This window comes from Populus euphratica, unplaced genomic scaffold (genome assembly GCF_000495115.2).
Source record: "Populus euphratica unplaced genomic scaffold, PopEup_1.0 scaffold157.1, whole genome shotgun sequence".
Classification (NCBI taxonomy): Eukaryota; Viridiplantae; Streptophyta; class Magnoliopsida; order Malpighiales; family Salicaceae; genus Populus; species Populus euphratica.
Genome location: NW_011500044.1, coordinates 254,386 through 271,278, shown reverse-complemented (window position 1 = coordinate 271,278; position 16,893 = coordinate 254,386). Strand labels below are relative to the sequence as shown.

The window sequence follows — 16,893 nt, the reverse complement described above, 5'->3', positions numbered from 1 at the left end:
GGAGGAAACAACAGCGACGGTCAACTAATGCATAGCTGCATCTTCAAAATCCATTGCCATCGGTGTAGCCCTAATCGCATAATCATTTGATAGAGCACTGGAATGTGTCAGATGGTGAGAGTAAAAGACTCCGAACAATCAAAGAACATGATGTTATGAGAGGTTTGTGTTGAGAAATTCCGACCGGTGATATTCTGATACTTGCTCATAGGAGAGCCAACACCCCTACAGCCAGCAAAGTTGACCTTTTTTAAGGTAATTCCCTTGCTTTTGTTGGGAATTTCGACCAGTGATGTACTGATATTTGCTCATAGGAGAGCCAAGCATACTTATATAATATTTAACGTGGTTCGGCAAAATCGCCTACATCCACGGGAGAAGTCAATATATTTAGAGATAGAGAAAGAATACAAAACAAATACATGGAGGAGGAGGATTACACCCTCTCATACTCAACTCTCAACTCTCTTTGCTGCCATTGCAGCTCTCTCTTCCTCTCTACTCTCTTCACATTTTCATAATTCTCTTCACTCATTTTGCTCTCTTGCATATGCCTCTATTTATAGGCATTCATGGAGGCTTTTCTTCAACAAAGGTGGCTGCCAACTCCAACTCTTCTTCAACAATGGTGGCTGCCAACCTTTGACATCTTGGATGAGTGCACATGGTTGGTGCAATAGCAAATGGTTGTTGCACATTAATGGCAACTAACCTAACAATTACCCCCTTTGCCATTCATGTGGGGCAACTGTCCTCATTCTTCTTCAACACAAGCTTGCATCTTGCAGCTCTTCCAAACTTTCCATTTTGAGAGCTTTTGTAGCCAAGTTTATAGGTACTTGCCAAACCTTTTAATCATCAGAGTGACCTAAGCACACCTTTTCTCACACAAAAGGATCACTATAACCAGATGGTCTGCCACATCACATCTGAATAGTGTTAACGCTTGTCTCTGGAACAACATTCCCCTTCGAGCGTATCAACCACGCTCAGTCCGGAATGATTCCTCAAGCCTCACATCAAGGCTTACAACACCCCCTCAAACGGATATTTCAAGTGTGACAGTCATTATCTGAGTATCTCAATATGATCACAAGCTCACCACTCTTCCAAGAGTCTACTCATCCAGGAGTTGCGCCTGCCCTCTGTTCCACCCTAGGAACCACGCCTTACTTCTCCATGAGTCTCTCGCTCTTAGTCTCAAGAGTCCAGGTAGCTTTCCACCTTTAACCATGGGGGCAGCCCATAAAAGGTTGATCCATATCTGTCTTCATACTCTGAGTATTACAATGCCATTACCGAGCTCACCACCTTGACAAGAGTCAACTTGTTCCTGGAACCTGCGCATGCCCTCTGCTCCTTCATAGCAGCCACGTCTTAATGCTCCACAAGTCATCCACTTATTGTCCAAGGCAAATGTCTTCTAGCTCATTGATCTTTAGCATAGGGGCAATATCCATGAAAGTCAATCCTGCATTTGTCTCCATACTCATCATAGCCCTTTTATTGGCTATCCATCTGTCCACTCATACCTAGCCATCACATTGGCTCTGGGGCGTTCTGAACTGGGCTCCTTCCACGGCCCTCACACCTTCTCCTGAGGTGTCTTCGCTCGTCGTCATGCGGCGGTCTGATCATGGGCTCATCTCATAGCCCTCACACCTTCTCTTTAAGGTGTCTTCGCCTTTTATAGGCAGTCGCATCCTCCTTCAGCTAAGATGCTTCAAAGTGGCTCCATAAATTCTTTGTCACTAATTACATAGAAAGAGAAAGTTGCGGTATACTCCTCGTAATCCTCCACCTCAATTTCTATGTTTGGAGCTTCTACGCCTTTTCTGCTTAACAGCTCCACCCGCACCAACTCCCTTTGGTGTCTTCGCCTTTCATCATAGGTGGTCGCCTTTTATCACAGGCGTTTGCACCCCTTCAATTAGGTGCATCTGCAACAGCTCATCCTTCCATCCTTGCATGCATTGAAAGGTCCTCGCTTGTTGCCTTTATCAAGAGCACAAGAGACTTTTGTTGTACAACTTTCTCATAGTCTCTGCTCTGAGCTTCATCTGGGAACTCTTCTTCTCCTTGCACCTGTTGTCTCATTATAGTACCTCGTTGGATCCTCCGGGTACTCCTACACAATCTTCATGTGCTCTCGTGCAATTTTGGTTCTCCAGATTTCTCCCTATTCCTTGTTTATGTTTGACAGCAGCTCATCCTGTCACAACATCTATCCAAGTTTAAATAGGGTGCCAATCTTTATCCCTTTGCTGTATTTCTCTTCCATTATCAGGGTCTTCATCAATTCTCCCCTCGAGAAATTATAGTCACCGAATCTAACTTCCTTAGAGAAATCACCACTCCATCAAATCCTTGATCATACGGAACCCAACTGTTCCTTTGTGCCGTCATCCTGCTAGTCTTCAACAGTTTCATAACAAACTGTCACATATACGAAAATAGTACCGTATGGATAATCCTTCCACTAAGCAAGTTCCCAGGAAAGATTGGAGGGGTCACAACGGTCCCGCTTAAAACCCAATCTCCTAGCCAGAACTTCTTAGGCCATATCTATCCATCGTACTGTCTTTTCGTATATACAACCATTTGCTAGCTTTGTTGCGGCTTTCCTTTACAAGTGATCTGGGGTATCCTGGTTTTATACCTGATTTCTCAACATCTGGCGAGACTACCAGTGCTCAGATTCGTCAAGATTGGTCTTCATCAAATTTCACTCTCCACCTCAATTTGTCCAAATGATCGGGTGTCCAAAGTGTCCCAATTTTAACTTCCCTCAAGGAAATTAAAATTCCCCACATAATAATTCAACACATGTAATTGGGCAAACATGTGTGATTTCTTCTTCTTCAGCTCCATCGACCACCATGATGACCATCAGATGCCTCCTAATTGGGCAATCTCTCTTTAATAATTCATCACTTCCTTTTATGATCTCAATCTCAACGATCGGACCATACCATTGCATCCGGAACGATCAAATTAGCTGGAAACAAGTCTGAAATCATCCAAATCGCACTTCAGACGGCTAAGATTTGATCAAAACAATTCTGGCCTGATAAACGGCCCAGATTCAATCTCAGAACCGGTTGCACGTAGACTCTGCCACACAGGATCAAAATCCAGGGAGCTGATGTGGCTGTAATGACGTGTTATCCACATAGGACATATATGTCAACCAAATCTGACGTGGCAGTTTGACTGGTCAGAGTGCTGATGTGTCAGGTGACGTGTCTGATGACTGTGCAGAACTGCTGACGTGCCTAATGACATGGCAGTTTGACTGATCAGAGTGCTGATGTGTCAGGTGACGTGTCTGATGACTGTGCAGAACTGCTGACGTGCCTAATGACATGGCAGTTTGACTGATTCTGATACTTGCTCATAGGAGAGCCAAGCACACTGACACAATATTTAACGTGGTTCAGCAAAACCGCCTACATCCACGGGAGAAGTTAATATATTTAGAGGATGTGTCAGGTGACGTGTCTGATGACTGTGCAGAACTGCTGACGTGGCTGATGACGTGGACAGTCACCCCGCCGGCGCGTGCGACGGTTTCCGACGTCCGATTTCGACGCGGTTTTCACCAATGGCTTCGTCTCTTCCTCCTCTACACAGTGGTATGGTCAAAACATAATTTTGACAACTTTCATTTTTGAGCAAAATCAAACACCACTTTAAACCGAACGCTCTGATACCAATTGTTGAGAAATTCCGACCGGTGATGATCGGGCGTGACAATCACTGAGAGATAAGTTTGTGTCAGTATCATACCATATCTCTGACACATTGATATACCCTCTCTTCGGCACAAAAGATTTGTTGGGAATTCCGATCGGTGATGTTCTGATACTTGCTCATAGGAGAGCCAAGCACATTGACACAATATTTAACGTGGTTCGGCAAAATCGCCTACATCCACGGGAGAAGTCAATATATTTAGAGATAGAGAAAGAATACAAAACAAATACATGGAGGAGGAGGATTACACCTTCTCATACTCAACTCTCAACTCTCTTTGCTGCACTTGCAGCTGCTGCCATTGCAGCTCTCTCTTCCTCTCTACTCTCTTCACATTTTCATATTTCTCTTCACTCATTTTGCTCTCTTGCATATGTCTCTATTTATAGGCATTCATGGAGGCTTTTCTTCAACAAAGGTGGCTGCCAACTCCAACTCTTCTTCAACAATGGTGGCTGCCAACCTTTGACATCTTGGATGAGTGCACATGGTTGGTGCAATAGCAAATGGTTGTTGCACATTAATGGCAACTAACCTAACAGTTTGCAATCGTGAAATCCCTTCACAATTCTACACCAAGGAGACATGCCATACTCGAACATGACATCATCTCTAAGATATGGGAGTGACAAAAGAGATAAACCTTATGTTAGATAGATGATGCATTGCACGCTTCTCTAAATTGAAGTTCAAACCATGGAGTAACTCATGGCCAATTATTACAAATCTCAAATTTCAGCAGTTCTGAATAATGATTTAGGGTTCACGTTTAATCTTCAAACCAATAAGGAAAACATAGCAACCATGTATGAGTACTAAAATACAACAGTAAAAGAAAACTGCTGAATGTGTCTGCAGAGCTTTTCTGAACTTCGAGGCGGTGCACCATCGAATGCCTAATCAAAACTCACCAGACTTATTGGTACATGGAGCTCTTCATCTGCCATTTCCACCCTGCGGAGAATTAAAACATATGTTACAATGTTTGCCATAACCGTAGTTCTTAAATAGACAAGGATAATTATACCATCACCATCCACAACTCAATAACCATAATTGTACTGCAAAATAATTACAATTCTTACCATCTCATCATCATCAATTTCTCTAACTTGATAGCAAAAGACCAAAACCGCATATGCTTCATATGGAGTTTTTTTTTTAATAAATAATTGTTAAAAAAATTTGTTCTATTTTTATAAATAATTTGGTTACAATACGATGTCCCTTAAAAAATTTGGGCACCGTGAAAAACTCCAAGATATGCATCTTGGTAACAAGAACGATGACACTATACCCTACTAGTCTAGCATTGCAAGGTAGAAAAACGTACAGGAAATCCAAATTCCAATATAATAAGATGTAAACATAATTCAATACTGTGAATGTCAAGCTAAAGAAAGGCTATGATCTTCAACCTGAAGCGAACATAACCTCAATTTTTAGTTAGAGAGGCAATCTAAATCAAAATAGGCATCCATAACTTGGCTGTAATGCAAACAAGTTGACATCAATATCAATAAATTAAGACCAGATTAAATACCAAAAACATGAGAAGAAACATGATAAGCAAGAGACCAACTAATAATCAAAAGAAAGATTTACTAAGCTGGCATCTTCAACCACCTAACAAGTCATTTCACATCCCTCCCCATCACAAAAGTATCTACATGTTCGATTTCGAACTTTATTGGCACATCCCGCCTATAATATTCAGTCCATGATGCTATCAAAATATAAACAGGCAATAAGCTCTCTTGAACCGAGCGCTTAGGCAATGTTTGTTTCGACAAGGGCTATGAAGAAAATAAACCAAATTGTCGGGGTTCTCAGGCTAGCTTTTTTTCGTCCTAGAACTCGGAAATTAACATAAGAATTTATATTCTCATCAAGGGAAACAACAATTCTCAGGCTAGCCTGTTTCTAAGTGTTGAAGGTTGATTTCTAGAGAGGACATGGCTGGTTATTAGCTAGAATTGGGTGTTGTTGATGATGATTTTATTATTTCATGGCTTGTTTCTAGGTGTTGAAGGTTGATTTCTAGAGAGGCCATGGCTGGTTCCAGCAAGTGGTAAGAAGCGGTCTGGTTCTACACCATATCATTCATTCTCTTCCATTTTATTTTTGGCAAATCAGAGTAGGACTAAGGAGGGGATGATGTTTCAAGATGTTAGTAGTATGGACTGAAGATCTCATTCGATATGGAAAAGAAGATGAAATTAAGATGGAAAGAAATAGTAATAATATAAATCAGAAACGAGATGGAAGTTTGGTTTTATGGAAATATCCCCTGGAAATATAGCTTGGTAGTTTGGTTGTGTGGAGACAAAGCTGCATCCTTTGGTTGTTGTTACTGTTTTGTGGTTTCTTAGTCTTGTTTTCCTTCTTATTTTGATAAATTTGCTAAACTTGAGTTTATGCAGATTTGTATTTTGACCTTTCGGCCATCTTTTGGCGATTTAATGCAATACTTCAGTTATCAAAAAAAAAACAGCAATTGCATTTTTTAATTTCAATCTCTTTCATTTTACTAACTTGAAACAAATCATAAGATGTAATAACTACCAAAAATTCATTATCCGAACTAAAATATGTAAGAGTAACTTCAAACAATAAAGAGAATCCCGAACTTACAGAGGAATTATTACTGTTGATACTGAAATCTGCGCTTTCCAGTGCCATTGTGACCACCAGCAGCAGTAGCATCCAATCCATCCAACACCTCCATCAAATCTGCCTTCTTTAAATTCAGGTCTTTCAATGTAAATTTTCTGTTGGCTAGTACAAATTGCCAGTGATAAACAAGCCACACCTGTTCCTGAAGCAAACGCTCCTTGTCAGTGTTCCTCTTGTGCCAATAAACCACGTTCTGTGGATCTTCGAGCCAGCTCTCGTTCACTCTTGAATTCGAAACCGAATCACGCAATTTTGAGAGTTGTTCGTAACTTATAAAAACCTTCCCTCCGGATCTAAACCCTTCCATCTTAGCACTCATGATCACGACCCTTCTCAATGATTTTGGGCGGTGTTCTAACATTGTCCAATAGAAGTCCATTACCGAAGAACTTAGGAGGGTAGCGAATTTTTGTTCTTCGCTCAAACGATGAGACAGCTTAGCCCCTTCTATAGTTGATAACAATCCAACATCAAATGCCATGCATGTAACAGCTTGAGAATCATCACCTGTCCACACAACGTTCATCTTGGTGACGTTTTGACAACAAGGTGGTTGTCGAGCTCGAGAAGGGCACCGACAGAGCTTAATTTCGATAGATTCCAGATTTGAAAACGCATTCATGATAGCAGGGATTGCAGATGATGAAATATGGTTGTGTAGTTTTGAGCTTGGAAAAAAACGACTCCTTTCAGGTGTACTGGAAAATATGAAGGAGAGATGGACGGTCTTGAAGACAAAGGATGCCCACTTCTTGCTAACAGCTGAGCAGCGAATGAGGGTTTTGGGGTCATCTTCCAATTTTGAAAAGATTTTGGCGGTCAGTTCATCAGGTAATTTCTGAAATTTGTCTGTCAATCTTGTTGATCTCCTCAACGTCAACTCTTGATTGTGGCTTTGTTGGGCTGATATGAATCTCTTCATTTTCTTTTTCTCTTGTTTAAGATGCAGTTGAGAGAGATTGTAGTAGGTAGGGTTGAAGTTTGACAAGAATTGGGTTCCTATGAGAGGGAAATTATATGGGAATGGTGAACAGCACTAGGTTTCAGTTGCCATTTATGGTAGACGAGGATTTAATAGCCACAGCAATTTTATTGGTTCACTTCTTTAAAAAGATTTATCCTTTATCACTGAATAAAACTTCTATTAAAAGATTTGTTTTCATTTTAATGTATCCAAGTTATCCAAACAGATTTCATAACCTACATAAAGACTGATTAAAGAAAATCTATTGCGTGAACAAGACTCACCATGACTTTTATACCTATCACTCCCATTATCAGAAAATTAGCAAATAATAATAAAAATATTGATGGAAAATATTCAATCAGTAATTATTGATGAAAGAAAGCAACAAAATATTTTCATCCATAATTTCCAATGAAAACAACAAAAAAATAAAACAATTTAAACAAATTAATAAAAAAATATGTCAACCATTTTGTCAATAAATTGACATATCAATCATACTTAATAAAATTTCATTGAAAAATCTAAATGAATTAACCTTCTCTTTTAAAATAGCAACCCCTCTCTCCCAATTAATTAATTAGCCAATCTATCACCTCATTCACAAATCTAGCCACTCAACTCGACAGCATCGATCTATAAATGTAATTAGTGTTAGTTTTCCTCTTTGGTTTTATTTCTTGTGAGCCTTCACTGCACCAAGTAAGCAAACCTGTCATTTTTTTAACTCATTTATGTTTAAGGTTATTTTATTAAGATTTTTTTTGTGGTATTTGTAATTGACTTGTATATTCAAGTGTTTTATAGCTTTTTTTCTAGATAATTTTATTGTATTAATGCATGATTTATTTGTTAGGTTTTGTTTGGGATTTGGAGCGAATTGGTTTTATTTATCATTTTATAAAATTAAGTTTGATTTTATAACTTAGGTGTGTTATAATTGAAGAGATGATGGGTATTTAATTAATGGATATCAATTATATTTTATCAATTTTATTATTAAGTTAAAAATTTTAAAAAATAATATTTTTTATGGAATTGGTAATAATAAGAAATAAATAACATATAGTTGCCTTTAGTCAATTCTAACTCATATATTATTATAGTATATTACATAATATAAGCTTGTATATATTTAGAAAAGGTTTATTATTTTTGTGTTGTAATCTCTACATTAATTATGGTACATCGTCTATCATATATAAATAAAAAAAGTTAGTTAACTAATAAATTAAGTTTCTTATTATTCTGAACTTGATATAAGATCTCTTACACTTTAAAACTCTCTTTCCTTCTCTCAATGGACTCTTCTTTTTAGCCACTGATGCATACTTCTTCTTCCTCTACTTTGGAAGTTTCCCTTATTACTGCTGTGAATCTTTAGACTATTTCTTCTCCCTCTATTCTGCACCCTTTCCCTGCTATAACCTTGAATCTTGCCACCATGGATGCATCAATTGTTTCCTTATCCAATACTCATCAAATTATTTCTTTGAAACTTACAAACACAAATTATCTTTATCGGTAAATACAGATGAAACCATATATCCTTAGACAAGTTGTTTTTCATTTTATTGATAGTTCTTTTTCATGTCCTCCTATTCGTGTGGTTGTTGCTGATAGTATCTCTCTTCAGATTAATAACTTTTTTTGGAAATAGCAGGACCAACTTATTTTGAGTAAAGTACCTTTTTTTTTTCAATGGATGTATTACATCCTATTGTCAATTACCAAACCTTGCATTGTGTTTGGCGTACTCTTAAGCAAACCCTTTTTTCTTCATCTAATTCTCATAATATGCAATTTCATGGTTCTTTTCAAGATCTTTAAGGAGTGATGATTTGATTACTATATTTATGCAAAAAGCTTTGATGAATTAGTTCATCAACTAGTTTGATTACTTTATGGTTCTCATAGTATTATTTGATGAATTAGTTATTGTTAACCAACCAATTTCGCTAGAAAACTTTAGTTTGTATGCATTTCATGGTCCTCGGGGTGAATTCAAAGACTTGATAACAAGCTTTGTAACTAAAACAAAACCTTTTTCAATGCAGATCTTCATGATCATCTCTTAACTCATGAATTCCTTCACAAGACCTCCCTTTAATTCATGGGTGTTATTGTCACTACTCCTTACTACCCATACCAATTCACCCCCCAATCAACTTATGTTGTCCAACTTTATACTTCTAGTTTATACAATAACAATTACAATTTCAATCGTGGTGGAAGATGCTTTTGTGAAGGTTGTAACAACAACAATAATAGCCCTCATAACATATCTAATTTTTAAAGTGTTAATAGGTCTTCAAACAACAGCCGGAGATAGGAAAATTGGCAACAAAATTAAAGGAATCATGGCTCTTCATAGTGGTCTAATGTCAGGTGTCAGTTGTGTCAAACCTTAGGTCACTCAATCCTTTAATGTGTTTAGATTTAAAGCTATGGATAATAGCCTATTGTCAATCTTGCATTCAACAATATTTCCTACACTAATGAATATTTTTCCTTGAATGCTGATGGAATATTTCCTCCATGTTTTCTAATTTTCTAGTGGTGTTCTAATTATAATATCCAGTCCGATCTATTGGGTCAACTTAGTGATCCACTAATCTAGAGCGAGGATAGTGGAAAAGTTTTTTTTTATTTTTTTATCTAAAACGACTTTGTTTTTTGGTTTTTTAATGAAAATATCAAAATCTAGTTGGATCCATTGACTCACGAGCTGGCCCTCGAGTCAGGTATTGTAACTATGCTACCAATTTGTGAATGTGAGCTCATCCTTAATAATTTCTCCATTTCTTTCTTCGTTTTTTGTATAATAATAATTTCTCTATTTCAAGTGTGTAAAATTGGTTCAAATCTGAAATGTGTATGCTTTACCGTTCCTAAAATATCATATGTGTGTGTGTGGAGAAATTATTGATATATTTGGAGACAAAAAAAAATTATAATATAACTCTTTAGTTATTATATTTTTTTTCTTATTGGACAAGGATAAATAGAAGAGATTATTCTTATTAATCTTAACAAAGTTACCTATTAAACCAACCTCTACACATCTTATTCCAATGTTAAATCAAATATTAAATTCAAAGTTCTAGGACGAGTCAGAGCAAAACTTGTTCTGTTGTTCATGAACGTGAGCATATCCTGGTACTTCTGTATTGACATGACCAGATGCCCAAGGTTGGCTGCTTCCAGTAGTTTTCTTGCTTGGCAACTTCTCAGTGACAACAAAATTTAGCGCCAATCCCATTAACTGTAATTTCTGAATGTTTCCTGTTGAAGTTTTTGGCAACTCAGCCATGAATTCCACCCTCACGGGAACCATGAAATGGAGAAGAGTTTTCCTTCAGGGAGCGATAATCTCAGATTCTTTAACATCATTTGTTTCGCCAATGAAATTCTTTTTCACTGAGTTGAATGCACAAGGACTTTCACCCCGTATAGGACTTCAAAATTAATTCCATCTTAGATTTACCTTAGCGGTCATAATCACCAAACTTGTCAATGTTTTAGGCATATTCTCTAACATTAGCGTATAAACCTCCAACAAAGAACGACTACGAGCACTTCTTTTACCAGGTTTTCCTCGGTTCGTTTCAAGAGACAATGAAGCACCGTTTGTTAACAATCCAATCTCCAATGTCATCAACAAAGAACCTGCATAACTGTTATCATCAGCATACACCATCATTGTCTTCAATCTGTAGGTATGATCATTAGAAGTTAGCTCAGGCTGACCTTAACCCCAAGAGATTTAAGGTTTGGAAAACCTTCATAAGATATTGGAATGAAGAATCTGGAGGGGAGAGTATCAAGTTTGGAGACAAGAGACGCCCACTTGTTGCAAACATAGGAACAGTGAATCAGGGTTTCGGTATCATCTCGTAACTTTGAAAAAGATTGGGAGGACTAATTCATCTGGGAGTTTCTGGAATTTGGCAGTAAGTCTTGTAGACCTTCTTAACGTGATTATGGGGTTCTTGGGACTATACGCGTCTTCCCATGTCTTGAAGATGCAAATTGCAGAGAAGCAGATATCTTTTCTTGTGAGAAGGAATGTGTCACAAAGGATTGGAGTTCAATAGCTATGGCAATTTTATAAGACATGTTAAGCATTACAGCCCAAATCCCTAATATTATCCTCAAATATTAGCGCCCAGCCTGATAAAGATGAGACAAGGCTGCTCCCTGCGGGCCTGCGTTAAGTTTAAAGTCAAGCTATCCTATTAGCCAACAGCCCTGGCTAACAAGTATAAAGCCCACATCTCGTTCCGTTCTTAGAGATCATCTAGCGACTTGCACCAGCCTGGAATTTTAGGGAACAGCTAATATTTGATAAAGGAAGCTCAAACATAATCTTATAGGCGAAAAAGTGCCATCTTCCCCTGCTTTTGCTGCAATAGCGAGGCCAGCGAGGCGGTAAAACACGGTGTTGCCGAAGCAGTGGCAAGTGATAATTTATCATGTTTTAGCCTTTGGCAAACAAGATGGTTTATAAGCAGTAAGCAGTAAAGCAGTAAGCAGATTGCTCTAGCATCAGACTGGAAAGTTGACGTTCATGCCCTGAAACTCATCGACTCTTCCTTTATCTGCACCTAGACGGATTATTGCTAATCTTTTAGCCCTTGCGCAGAATTTTGAGCTTGCTCTCGGTCAGTTTTCCCCTACCGAGACGAGTAAGGTTGCATATTAGTTACACTGTTCAGGTATTCAGATTCCGATGCAAATTGATTTGGAAGCAGATTGTGAATCCAATGCTCCACAGTATTAGTACTTCTTCTTCCAATCTGTAAAATCCGTTCGTATATGTATACATATATCGGTGGTTTAGTTCAATGGGATGCTGAATTCTCTATCAAAGTTGAATACCATTCACATCGGAAGTTACAATCTTCCACACCCTTACAATTTATTACACTTCTATCAGTGAACTAAATAAAAAAAACATGCTTGTAATGTTATTAAGGAGACAACTATTTCATAACACGGTCCATGACACCTCCATCATCAGACTAAATTCAAACACAGTTGTAACAATTAAAGATATACCATTTAACTAAAGCAGTATTTTCTAACTTTAGACAGTAAAGCAAACCCTATAACTTACCATTATACTCTCGAACTACTGTCAGAAGAAATCTGCATTTTCATGGATTTTCATCAAAAGCACGCAGCAACTCATCCACATCTGTCTTCTTTACAATTGATTGCTTCATGTTGCATCTCTCTCCTTCCCATTTATGAATAAGCCACAACTTCTCTCCAAGCCGATACCTATTCTCCTCATGCTTCTTAAGCCAACATATAAGATTCTGCGGATTCTTCAGCCAGCTCTCGTTCAGTCTCGTACTTGAATTCAAAGTACGAAACTTGGCCAACTGTCCAGATTCCATAAACACATTCCCACCTGATCTATACATCTCCTTATGTTTTGGTACATACCGTTCTAATCCATAACCAAGTAACCCAGCACTCAAAATCACCACGCTTCTCAGCAATTTAGGCCGATAACATAATATTACAAGAAAAAAGGACAACATCAGAGGATTCTTGACGTTTAGAACATCCAATGCTTCTGATTCAGGTAATAACATCCCCTCGCCATCACTTGACAACAACCCAACCTCAAATGCCATGCACACTTGAGTGTGCATTTCATCGTTCATATCCATTGCCTTCAGCTGGAACTTGAAGCCATGGGTGCGAGCTATTCCAGAATACCGAGGGACCAGTGAAGGGCAAAGGCAGAGCTCGATTTTGAGAGAGATCATATTAGCAAACACTTTCATGAGGGCAGGAATTGCTGGTTGTGGAATGTGATAATGTGATTTCCAGCATGGGAGATAATCACCTGCAGTGCCCGGATACGAGAATCTAAGGGAGAGTGAGTCAACTTTGGAGACAAGGCATTGCAAATGCTTGCAAACTGCCGAGCAACAAATAAGGGTTTTAGGGTCTCCTGTTTTTTTCAGGATGGATACAATCAATTCATCAGGTAATTGAATGAATCTGCATGATACATCCAAAATACAGTCTTTCTTGATCAATTTGGACACCGACATTTTCTTCGAAAGATTGGATTCAAAGGTTTCAACTGAAATTAAACAAGATAAAGTTTAGTCAAAAACTAAATATGGTTAGTATGGCTTCAATAGCCTCAAAAAAAAAAAAAGTAAAGAGTTTTTCCAAACATAAAAAAATTAATTGAACAATAATGACTAACTATTACATTGATTATCTAAGATTTATACTTATCAACAATCTCTAAGTTTCAGAATTACTTTTAAAATTAAGAGCATGAATAGATACACTTGACCCCACCAGCCAACAAATAAAAAAATGAAAGATTCAGCCGTAGCAAACAATATTGAAACCCTAACTTGAGATAGAAAATGCAAACCCTAACCTGTGATTAGTAATCAGTGATCTCTGAGATTAGGGTTTGGATGGGAGAGATCAGAGCATCGGTAAGTTTCGAGCAGGGTGACGACAGAACCAAACAGACAGAACACAATCTCGTTTGCTTAGCTTACATGGAATGGAAGTCCATCCACACCTACTCACTACATTAAAAGCATGTTGGAAAACACGTGGCAAGCACCCGTTTCACTTGGATATACAGTTAAATACAATTTAGTCCCTCTAATTTAACAAAACTAATTAACTATTCTTTATAACCCTGGATTTTCGAATTATTTTAATTTAGTTCTTCCACCAATTGTATGTTTTATGACCGCATTTGAGTTATAAATCAAAAGTTATTTTTTACATATAACCACCTTTAGGTCGCTCACTCGTCCGCTCGAGATTTAATCTAAACTAAATTTTAGATTAAACTAAGTAGAAATTGGGCATAGTACAACCCAATTCAAATCTAATTTAATTTTTTAAAAAAATACCCTTAAATAACATTTTAAATTTTTAATAAAATATTAAAACATCGGTGTTTTGGATTAGTTTTTAAGTTAATTTAAATTGAATTAACTTACCCAACCTAAGAATAAGCTAGACTGAATTTACTAAGTTACAAATATTTTTTTAACAAAAATATAAAAGCAAGTTTGGTAGAAAAATATTCAAAATAATTTTTTCAAAAAAAAAAAAGGAGAAACAGTACAAGTTAAAAGTTGAGAAGTGTGAAGTAGAAAATTTAAACTTGTGATCAAAACAAAATTTTGACCCGATTTTGTATCAACTTTTTTATTTTAAGTTTAAAAGGTAATTATAATCGATGACTTTTCTCAAATTAAAAAGTTTAAATAAAAACAATAGTATATTTAATTTGTAAAAATCGTTCATGTAAATTTTGCACATAAACCTGTGTGTCGATGGTCTTGGTTTGGTTAAATGAGAAACTGCGTCCTTTATTCATGTTGGAAATCACTATCTTTCACCCCTTTCCAATTCAGTGACAGCTTGTCATTCTCTGTGGGTGACTCAAAGGTGCGACAAGGCCCCTCTCCGTTTCATAGTCACAACACCCAACTTGGTCTCTTACCCTATCCAAAGCAGGCCGGGGTCATGAGTTTTAATAGGTTGTTCAAATAATGTTATTTTGATTAAAAAATAATAATAATAATTGGACATAAAACCCGACCATGGCTAGGTTTTCAGTCACCGAGTTCACTTGCTAGGCCGAAGTGGGTTTTATAATTATACTCCATTCTATTCAAATTATGCATCTATCCATGCCTAATGACGATGTAGGAAAAGGCTTTCAAGTCTGCTATTCTTGCCAGTTTGGGATTTCAAGCATTTCCCGACTATCAACAGAGAAAGTTGATAGACAAAACATTCTTAAAAAAAACAAATGAAAGCCAAACATGCAAAAATGTCACAAAAGGGTGCTTGGTTGACTTCTCTTCAGAATCCTAATCAATTGATTAACCATCTGCAACCCGCTTGAGCTTGATAACGCATATCATGAAGGGGGGGAATAAACAAAGCATTGCTAACTAAAGTGGTAAAAAAAAAGACTATCAGAAACATCAACCATAACATCACAATAAATTAAAGATCAGAATAGTCACATTGCTTATCCAACCACCATAGATCATTGCTGAATTTGAGCTTGTTCTTGGCAATTTTATCTTGCCGAGATCAGCATGTATGATTATCAACTATGCATATTCCGCCACAAATCAGGATGGAAGCAGATTATGAATGCAATGCTCAATAGGAATAGTATTTTCACTCTTAATCAGTAAAAATCGTTCATAAAATTGTGGCACACAATACCTGTGTAAATTGCTGGTTTAGTTCAATGAGAAACCAAGTTCTCAATCAAAGTTGCATGCAATTCACGTCGAAAGTTGCCACTTTTGCCCCTTTTCAAGTTATTACACTTCCATCCTTGAACTAAATTAAAAGAAAAAACATGCTTATTTGCAATAAAGGAAACAACAATTTCATAACACATTCCATAGTTCAAAGTTGCATGCTATTCACGTCGAAAGTCACTACATTCGCGCCTTTTCAAGTTATTACACTTCCATCCTTGAACTAAATAAAGAAACATGCTTGTATTGCAATTAAGGAAACAATAATTTCATAACACATTCCATAGTTCAATGAGAGACTGAGTTCTCAATTAAGTCTCATGTCTGCTTTCACGCCTTTTCATGTTATTACAATTCCATTCTTGAACTAAAAAAAAAAACATGTTTGTATTGCAATTAAGGAAACAACAATTTCATAACACATTCCATAGTTCAATGAGAAACTGAGTTCTCAATCAAAGTCTCATGCCGAAAGTTACTACTTCCACGAATTTTCAAGTTATTAAATTTCCATCCTAGAACTAAATTAAAAAAAAAAAAAAACGCTTGTAACAGTTAAAAGATTACCATTTAACTCAAGCATTATTTTCTAATTTTAGGGAGTAAAGCAAACCCTCGAACTTACCATAGTATTCATGTTACTACATTCAGAAGAAATCTTCATTTTCATTGTTTTCATCAATGTCCTCATCGAAAGCATGCAGCAACTCCTCCACGTCGCTCTTCTTTACAATTGACTGATTCATGTTGCATCTCTCTCCTTCCCATTTATGAATAAGCCACAACTTCTCCGCAAGCTGATGCTTATTTTCCTCATGATTCTCAAACCAACAAACCAAATTCTGTGGATCCTTGAGCCAGCTCTCTTCCACTCTTGTCTTCGAACTCAAAGCATGAAACCTGGCAACCTGTTCAGATTCCATAAACACATTCCCTTCAGATCTATACTGTGCCTTATCTTCTGACCCATAACTCTCAGAACTCAAAATCACCATGCTTCTCAGCGTTTTAGGCCGATGGCATAATATTACAAGAAAGAAGGACAACATCAGAGAGCTCTTGACGTTTCCAATATACAACATGTTCGATTCAGGGAAAGAAATCTCCCCATCAGCACTTAACAACAACCCAATGTCAAAGGCTGTACACATATGAGTGTGCATTTTATCATTCATATCCACAGACTTCAGCAGGAACTTGAAG

General features: G+C 37.2%; 1 protein-coding gene across 2 annotated transcripts in view; it reads right to left on the bottom strand.

Moving 5' to 3' along the window:
• Nucleotides 1–12,343: 12,343 nt before the first annotated feature.
• Nucleotides 12,344–16,893, bottom strand: part of LOC105107368 (uncharacterized) — an 8,234-nt gene continuing 3,684 nt past the window's right edge. The window contains exons 3-4 of one of the 2 annotated variants that reach the window (XM_011001268.1): nt 16,375–16,886; nt 12,344–12,577 (exon numbers count right to left, since the gene is read on the bottom strand). In XM_011001268.1, coding sequence (XP_010999570.1) covers nt 12,559–12,577; nt 16,375–16,886 — 531 coding nt within the window. In that variant the 3' untranslated portion in view covers nt 12,344–12,558. Of the gene's footprint in view, nt 12,578–16,052; nt 16,887–16,893 lie in introns of those variants that run through there. The other variant, XM_011001267.1, reaches the window with a different exon arrangement.